The sequence below is a fragment of the Solanum lycopersicum genome, chromosome 9, assembly GCF_036512215.1.
Source record: "Solanum lycopersicum chromosome 9, SLM_r2.1".
NCBI lineage: Eukaryota > Viridiplantae > Streptophyta > Magnoliopsida > Solanales > Solanaceae > Solanum > Solanum lycopersicum.
The window spans coordinates 49,714,308-49,724,403 of NC_090808.1; the positions used below are offsets into that span (position 1 = coordinate 49,714,308).

At 40.8% G+C, this 10,096-nt stretch overlaps 1 protein-coding gene across 1 annotated transcript; it reads right to left on the reverse strand.

The window, feature by feature from the left end:
• Nucleotides 1-3,460: 3,460 nt before the first annotated feature.
• On the reverse strand, nucleotides 3,461-6,365 carry LOC138338552 (uncharacterized). The gene is made up of 3 exons (XM_069289526.1): nucleotides 6,198-6,365; nucleotides 5,942-6,098; nucleotides 3,461-3,585 (listed from the first exon to the last, which is right to left on the reverse strand). Exons 1-3 carry the CDS (start codon nucleotides 6,363-6,365, stop codon nucleotides 3,461-3,463), a joined length of 450 nt encoding a protein of 149 aa, XP_069145627.1.
• Nucleotides 6,366-10,096: the final 3,731 nt, after the last annotated feature.

Genomic DNA, 10,096 nt, shown 5'->3' on the forward strand with positions numbered 1-10,096 from the left:
CTCCACTTTATTGATTAAATAACTAATTGCATATTTAGGGTAATTACGATACTACCCTTAGCCCGGAAAAATACCATTTTACCCCTAGATCCTCCAAACTTAAGATTTTCCCTTTTTTATGTCCGGTAAAGACTCATCCGGGTAAATCTTCATATTCGAGAGCCCTACATGGCTAGACCCAGCCTTCCCTAGCTCATCTAACTCCCCAAGTTAGTTGGCTTGGTTGTCGCAAGGGTTCACAGGTCTGGTTCTACGTGCATCAATCCGTGTAAACCCGATCTAATTGTAGGCCTTCTAGACACATTAAGCATTACTTAGCATATTCATTTTTTAGGGTTGTTACAAGAATGACTCATTTAATTTACCAAGTACCGATTTCTTCAACTCCATAAATGGCTTACCAAGGTGTTTTTTAGACTATACCTCAACCACCAAGGATGACTCGGAGTTATTATGAACCATGACACCACCATCCGAAGAATCTTCGAACCTCACACCCAACCTATCTAACCTATGAACATCTTTCACTATGTCTTCCTTGGCTTTATCTATGTGGGACACACTACCCATAGTCATATGACTTAGAGCATCCGCAACCACATTGGCCTTGCCGGGGTTATAGAGGACACTCATTTTGTAATCTTTTAGCAATTCAAACCACCTTCTTTGTCGGAGATTCAACTCTTTTGGGGTAAACACATATTGGAGACTCTTATGGTCGGTATAGACATCAACATCAACACCATACAAGTAATGTCTCCATATTTTTAAGGCAAACACCACGGCCTCTAACTCAAGGTCATGAGTTGGATAGTTTCTCTCATGCACCTTAAGTTTCCTAGAAGCATAGGCTATCACCTTCGCATTTTGCCTAAGCACACACCCTAAACCCACACGGGATGCATCACAATGCACAACAAACAACTTCGTACCCTACGGTAAAGTCAACATTGGAACAAAAGTACACCTATTTTTTAACATTTGGAAGCTTCTCTCACATGCCTCCGACCACTCAAATTACCTACACTTGTGGGTCAAAGTAGTCAAGAGAGATTCAATGGACACAAAACCATCAACGAACCTCCGATAATAACCCGCTAAACCAAAGAAACTCCTAATATTGGTTGGAGTCAATGGTCTAGGCCAATTCTTCACTACCTTCATTTTCCTTGGATCAACCTCAACTCTCTCACTAGAGATGATATGACCACGAAATGTCACTGACCTCAACCAAAACTCGCATTTGCTATACTTTGGAAATAATTGATGTTCTTTAAGTACTTGCAACACCACCCTCAAATGGTTTATGTGATCACCCTTAGTTTTCGAATATACCAAGATATTGTCAATGAAGACAATGACAAATGAATCTAGGTAACTTCAAAACACCCTATTCATTAAGTCCATACACACCTCAAGAGCATTTGTGAGACAAAAGTACATTACTAGGAACACATCATGATTATATTTATTCCGAAATGCCGCCTTTGGTATATCCTCACCTCTCACCCTAAGTTGGTCATACCCCGATCTCAAGTTAATCGTAGAACAATATCTTGACCCTTGGAGTTGATCAAACAAGTCATCAATCCGAGAGAGGATACTTATTATTAATAGTGACTTTATTGAGTTGGTGATAGTCAATAGACATTCTTAAAGACCCATCCTTCTTCTTCACGAACAAAACCGGAGAACCCCATGGAGAAATACTAGGTCTTATTAATCCTTTAACTAGTAAATCTTTGAGTTGAGCCTTTAACTCTTTTAATTCGGCCGGATCCATCCGATAAGGAGGAATTGAAATGGGATTTTTATCCGATAGAAAATAAATACTAAAATAAATTTCGTGTTCGAGAGGAATACCGAAAAGATCATTAGGAAAGACCTCCAGAAATTCACTCACTACGGGGACCGACTCAATGGGAGGAATTTTGGAGTCTAGATCTTGGACTTTTACAATATGGTATAGACAACCTTTAGATATTATTTTGCATGCTTTTAGATAAGATATGATACGACCTCAAGGAATAGATTTTCCCTTCTTCCACTCAACAACGGGTTCATTTGGAAAGTTAAACTTTACCACCCTTGTCCTACAATCAATAGAGGCAAAGCAAGCATGAAACCAATCCATACACAATTTAATATCAAAATCAAGCATATCAAAATCTACTAATTCAACATAGAAAACTCTATTGGCAACATTATAGGACAATTTTTATACACCCTTTTGCAACAATCGACTCACCCACCGGAGTAGACACTATAAAAGGTTCATGCAAAATATCGGGAAAAATATCAAACTTTTTAGATAGAAGAGGTATAAAAATGATAAAGTAGCACCAGGATCAAGTAAGGCATATGCATTAATAAAGAATACTTTCAACATACCGGTCACCATATCAGGAGAACTCCCTTGCTCACCCCTAAAGCGGAGAGCATAGAAGTGGTTCTTCTTTGGAGCCTCATTTGAACTACTCGCTTGATATTGACCACTACCCTTATCTTGAACCCTCACATTAGGGAAATCCTTAACCTTGTGCCCACTTTTTCCACAACCAAAACAACTGTACGTCACCTTAAGATAATCACCATAGTACCTCTTGCCACACTTTCCACAAGTTGGCTTCTAAATGGGTGAACTAGTTCCTTTTCCCTTCTTAAGCTTAGGGTTAGACACCCTATCACCACTATCCTTAGGGAACTTGGAAGGATCTTGATAAGAAACCCGCTTCTTGAATCTAGGTTTGTCTTGTATATTCAAGCCTATTCATTGAAGAACCACCATAAAAAAATTGCCCTTTGCTTCTCTACTCTTCCTCTTAGCCCTTGCCTGCTCCATATGTTAGGAATGCACCATAAGACAAGAAATGTTCCTGTTGTCATGTGGCATACACGAATTACACTCCTCTTGTAAATCATCTGACACCCAAATCACAAGGAGGCTTATTTTGTCTCTAGGATCAAAAACCAAAAAAGGAGCATATTTTGACAATTTAGTGAATTTCAACAAGTATACATGCAAACTCATACCTCCTTGCAAAGTTTGATGAAATCCACCACTTTAGCTTCCCTTTTCTCCCTAGGATATAACTGGTCAAAAAAAAGCCTTCTTGAAAATATCCTAAGCCATCGAACCACCCATTAACGGCCTATTGTCCTTCCATTGCACATACCATGCTTGAGAAACATTTTTGAGTTGATAAGTTGCTAACTCGGCCTTCTCACTAGTAGACAACCCCATAGAATAGAGTATCTTGTAGACTTCATCAATGAACTCTTGGGAGTCTTCTTTAATCTTGGACCCATAGAAAGTAGGAGGATTCATTCGAGTGAAATCCCTTAGACGGGAATCCATATTAGTATCTTGTTAATGAGCTTGGGGTACAACCTCCTGATTGGCCTCGGTCGTCATGGCTTGAGATTGAATGGTGGGGGCTTGTGCTTGGGTAGAAATGGCTTAGGACATATGGAAAAGAGCGACCCTTAAGTTCTCATCCGTCAAAGGAGGACGATTCACTAGGGCTTGGTCATCAGTCACACCTTCCTCAAGAGGAGGAACTTGATCACCACGGGGAGGAGCTCCTGCATTGGCAATCTCTTATTCAAGTCATCGTGTCACATTTCTTTGAGTATACATTGCCTATAATCACAATGAAAAAATTATATGCATCACATAGATTCATACTCTAGTGGCACAATATTAGATTTCGAAGAAAGTGAGAGATTCCTAAGCATCATATAGATTCATATTCTATGTGTTGCGCGCTTCACAATTATGAATACAAACCTACATAGACTTGATTGAGAGAGACATAGTCTCAAAGATATTGAACCTCATGCTCTGATACCAAGTTTGTCACATTTGGGTTTACCCCCTAGACGCAACCGGCGGCGTCTTCTTCTTTGAGGACTAAGACGAGCCTCTTAGGTACTTCATTGCATTCATTCATAAAAAACCCAGAAAATTTGAACTTTTCATTACTTCTAATTTGAAGGTTTACATCGATCTCTACATACACATAATATATATCTGTCTCTAGTATACATAGACCCTTCGTATAGGAAGTTTACATAGCCTTCTACTTTATTGCACATAAGTATATGTCACTACCCAAAACGAGCTGCGAGTGGTACCCACACTTATCCTACTATGTGAACGAACCAACCAATCTAAACCCCAACATTTCAACCATAATAAACATAATATAATGTGGAAGACTTAAAACTCATTAATGAACATTGATTAAATAACTTCTAAAACTCAATACTTATTATTCCCAAAATCTAGAAGTCATCACCACGAGAACATCTATCCTCAAATTACTAAATCTAAGAGTGTCTAGGAAGCTAAAATAAGTAAGCAGATGGTCCATGTCCGAACTTCAAGGACATCAAGACATGAATGAGAGAGAATCCGGTCCGAGCTAGGAACAATAGCTCACCCTGAAATCTGGCGCGATAAAGATTGGCTAGAACTGAGGACGAGTTGAAGACGATGGCACGTTTGCTGCACTCCACAAATAACAAAGAAGAAAATTTACAAGTAGGGGTCAGTACAAGGCACAAGTACTGAGTAGGTATCATCAGCCAACTAAAAATACAAAGCAATATATATCAGATAATAACATAAAATTGACTACCATACTCAAGAGATGACAACGACAAGTACCATAACCATTGACCACAACCCAAGCACATCTATGAGGACTCAAGCCTCCACACCATACTTACTTAGGAATTAGGTTCTTCAAATCTTAGTATATTAGCATAATTAAAGATTCATTCTCTCGTGACACTCCGATCCCCTCAATATTCATTCATCTTACTATCTTTGTGTCGGAACGTTACACTCCGATCCCCTACTATCCTTGTGTCGGCACGTGACACTCCGATCCCCTACTATCTTGGTGTCGGAATGTGACACTCCGATCCCCTACTATCCTCGTGTCGGTTCGTGACACTTTGATCCCCTAATATTATGTGTCGGTTCGTGACACCCGATCCCCTAATCTCAATAATTTCCAGTTCATCAACCTTCCGTTATGCCAAGACATCATCATTAACAAAGAGGTTTTAAGGTTTAAGATTCAACAGCCTCATCATGCTTATTTTATCACAATTATGTAATAACATCATGCAAGAACGCAATTAAGCATATAGAAGACTTTACAATACTACCCAATACATATCAATCGCTATTAAGAGTTTACTATGATATAGCATAAACCATAACCTACCTCCACCGAAAAATCGTGATCAAGCAAGCTATCCCCCAAACCTTTGCTTTCCTCTGCGTTCTTCTCTTTCTCTCGCTCGTTTCTCTCTTTTTTCTGTTCTTTCTATTTTTCCTTATTCCAACTCTTTTTCATTTACCCTAATTATCATCTAATTAAGTATAAAAGATGATAAAAGTAACCCACTATTTATTTCAAGGTTATCTCCTTTAACCCCAAGTAATTGAATTATTAACATTAAACCACTAACTTTATAATCATAAGCAGGAATAGTCCAAAACACCCCTTAAAACTTTAAACAGAAATCCAACCCAGTCAGGGTTACGCAGCCTGTGACGGTCCGTCGTGCCTACGACGGTCCGTCCTGCAGAGTCGTCATAGAGTTCAGAGACTCAATTTTATTTTATAGGTCTGTGATGGCCCGTCATGCCTGCGATGGTCCATCCTGCCATTCCGTTGTAAAGTTTAGAGAGTCGATCTCAGTACCCAATTTTCCAAAGTCTAAGTGTTTTGGAACGAGACACCCTCAACGGTCCGTCGTGCTCATGATGGTCCGTCGTGGGATCCGTCGACCCAGACAGCTATTACCAGAAATAAACTCTACTGCTCAAAATGACTAAAAAGGTCGTTATAATAGATACCAATTTACCCATTGTTCGTCCTCGAACGATCACAACAAGAAAAACAAGGGCGAGAAAGAGTACCTGAGTCTGTAAAGAGATGTGGATATTTTTCTTGCATATCAGCCTCCTTCTCCCAGGTAGACTCTATAACTGGCCGATTCTTCCATTGAACCTTGATGGATGCAATCTCTCTTGACCTCAACTTGTGGACTTCTCTATCTAAAATAGCAAGAGGCTCCTCCTCATAAGATAAATTCTCATCAAGAAGAACGGAATCTTAACGAATGATGTAGTTTCCATCCTCATGGTATCTTTTCAACATAGACACATGAAATACCAGCACTCCTGACACTCCTGGGGGCAAGGCTAATTCATAAGCTACCTCCCCCACGCGCTTCAGAACATCAAATAGACCAATATACCTCGGACTAAGCTTACCTCGCTTACCAAACCGCATCACCCCTTTCATGGGAGAAACCTTCAGCAAGACTTGCTCACCTTCCATTAAATCCAAGTCTCTAACCTTTCGATCTGCATATTCCTTCTGTCTACTTTGAGCCGCTAAAAGCTTTTCTTGAATGCATTTCACTTTATCTAACGATACCCTCAGAAGGTCAGTACCCCAAGGTCTAACCTCAAATGCCTCAAACCACCCAATGGGCGACCTACATCTTCTCCCATACAGTGCCTCAAATAGGGATCAATACTTGAGTGATAGCTATTGTTGTATGAGAACTCTGCTAAGGGTAAGAAGTTATCCCAATGACCACCAAACTCTATCACACATGCACGAAGTATATCCTCTAAAATATGAATCGTTCACTCAGACTGATCATCGATCTGAGGGTGAAATGCAGTACTAAGATCCAACCTAGTACCATATTCAGTATGCAATGTTTTCCAAAACTTAGAAGTAAATTGTGTACCTCTATCTGATATGATGGAAAGTGGAACTCCATGCAAACCGTACGACATCTGATATATAGAGCCTGGCTAACTTCTCTGCATTGTAAGTCACCTTAACCGGAATGAAGTGAGCAGACTTAGTTAACCTATCAACAATTACCCAAATGGAGCCATACTTACCCATTGTCTTTGGAAGACCAAACACGAAGGTCATTGTTATTCTCTCCCACTTCCATTCAGAAATGGGAATTCTCTAAAGTGTCCCTCCAGGCCTCTGGTGTTCATACTTTACCTACTGACAATTCGGGCATTGAGAAACAAAATCAACAATGTCCCGCTTCATTCTACTCCACCAAAAATGTTGCTTTAAGTCACGATACATCTTGGTTGCACCAGGATGTATAGAATACCTTGAACTATGACCCTCTATAAGAATAGTGTGAATCAAATTATCGACTCGGGGTAAACATACCCTTCCCTTAATTCTCAAAACACCTTCCTCATCGATTTTTGCTTCTTTAGCCTCTCCTCGCAATACCTTATCTCGAATCCGGATCAGTTTCTCATCAGTAAACTGCTTTCCCTTAATCTTGTCAAGAAAGGAAGATCTTGCCTCCACACATGCCAAAAATCCTCCCTTCTCTAGTACTTCCAGCCTCAAAAAGTCATTAGACAGAGCCTGAACCTCTCTAGCCAATGGGCGTCTAGAAACCTACAAGTGAGATAGACTTCCCATGCTCCCTGCCTTTCTACTTAAAGCATCTGCCACAACATTAGCTTTTCCCGGATGATACAAGATAGTGATATCATAGTCCTTTAGTAGTTCCATCCACCTCCTCTGTCTCAAATTCAAATCTTTCTGAGTAAAGACATACTGTAAACTACGATGATCCGTATAGACTTTACACTTAACCCCATATAGGTAATGCCTCCATTGCTTTAATGCAAACACTACCGCAGCCAACTCCAAATCGTGGGTCGCATAATTACGTTCATGCACCTTTAATTTCCTCGAAGCATAAGCAATTACATTCTTCTCTTGCATTAGCACTGCACCCAAACCAGAATAGGATGCATCAAAATAAACAATGAAATTCTTACCTTCCACTGGCAAGGCAAGAATTGGTGCAGTAGTCAACAAGGTCTTGAGTTTCTCAAAACTTTCTTCACACTCGTCCGACCATACAAATGGAACACTCTGCTTAGTCAAGTTTGTCAATTGGGAAGCAACAGAAGAAAATCCCTTGACAAATCGGCGGTAGTAGCTAGATAAACCCACGAAGCTCCTTACCTCTGTAACATTAGTAGGTCTCACCCAACTCTTTACTGCTTCGATCTTAGAAGGATCCACCATCACTCCATCCTTAGAAACTACGTGCCCCAAGAAGGACACTGAATCTAGCCAAAACTCACACTTGGAGAATTTGGCATAAAGCTTTTTCTCCCTCAACATTTCCAATACAATTCTCAAGTGCTCCTCATGTTCTTTCCTGCTCTTTGAGTATACCTGTATATCATCAATGAATACAATGACAAAGAGATCCAGATATGGTTTAAAAATCTCGTTCATCAAGCTCATGAAAGCAGCAGGGGCATTCGTAAGCCCAAAAGACATTACTAAGAACTCATAATGCCCATACCTGGTCCGAAAGGCAGTTTTGGGTACATCCGTTGCCCGTATTTTCAATTGATGATAACCGGATCTCAAATCGATTTTTGACAAGGTACAAGCACCTTGTAACTGATCGAACAAATCATCAATGTGAGGAAGAGGATACTTGTTCTTAATAGTTACCTTGTTCAGTTGCCTGTAGTCTATGCACATCCTAAAACTTCCATCCTTCTTCTTCACAAACAAAACAGGAGCACCACAAGGAGAAGCACTTGGTCTAATAAAGCCTTTTATTAACAACTCTTGAAGTTGGAGTAATTCTATAAGGGGGTATGGAAATGGGGCGAGTACCCGGCTCCAGATCAATGCAAAAGTCCATATCCCTATCCGATGGCATACCAGGAAGGTTTGCAGGAAACACATCAAGAAACTCACGGACTATCGAAACACACTCAATTGAAGGTACTTGGGTAGTATCATCCCTGAGGTGTGCCTAGAAAGCTAAACACCCTATACTAACCTTTCTCTTAGCACGAAGAAAGGAGATGATACGAACTGGAGTGGAAGTGTAATTACCCTCCCACACTAGCGGATCTGTCCCAGGCTTGGCCAACGTTACAGTTTTAGCATTACAATCTAAGATTGCAAAATTTGGAGAAAGCCAAGTCATACCCAGAATTACATCGAAGTCAACCATTTCTAGGATAACAAAGTCTACATGAGTATTGCTCCCCACAAAAGTCACAATACAAGACCTATACACCTTTTCAACTATCACAGACTCACCCACCGGAGTAGAAACACGAATAGGCATGTCAAGCAATTCACAATGTAAATTAAGAGCAGTAGCAAATGAGGAAGATACATATGAAAATATGGAGCGAGGATCAAATAATACAGAAGCCATGCAATCACAAACCAAAATATTACCTATGATAACAGCATCAGATGTCTCCGCTTCAAACCTCCCAGGGAAAGCATAACAAAGGGCCCTATCACCTGTCTGCCCGCTGCCCCTACCATGTTGCGCTGCAGTAGTTCCAGTTTGCCCGTCACCCCGGCCGTTTTGGTGACCACCATTACCTCGGCCACCACGTCCTCCAGAATGATGGCCTCTTCCATGACCACCTCTACCTCTGACTAATGGGGGTCTGTAACTCTATTTTGGACAATAACTCCTAATATGTCCAGTCTCCCCACATCCATAACACTCTCTGGATTCAAGCATAGGTCTCTGTGAGAATGATGAAGTCTGGGGGTAACCTCCAAACTCAGAGAAATGTTGGCCGATCTGCGGTGGACCCCCAGCTAAAGCCTGCAGTAAAGACTGAATAGGTCGGGCTGGGTAACCTCCTGAACCCTGCCCTCTGGAGTAAGAACCATTAAACTCGCCTCCCTTACGAAACTCCTTAGGTGTTGATGTCATGGTAAAGTCGTCTGGCTTCACTCCCTCCACTTCTATCACAAAATCTACCACCTCTTGAAAGGATTTTGCTGCAGTAGCTACCTATAAGGCTGGAATCTTCAAATCTGACCTCAATCCCTTCACAAAACGGCGAATCCTCTCTTTTGGACTGAAGCAAAGCTGGGTGGCATACCTGGATTATGCACGAAACTGAGCCTCATATGCAGTAATCGACATCCTGCCTTGCTCTAGGCTCAGGAACTCATCTCTCCTCCCATCCCTCAAAGTCCGGGGTATATACTTCTCCATAAAT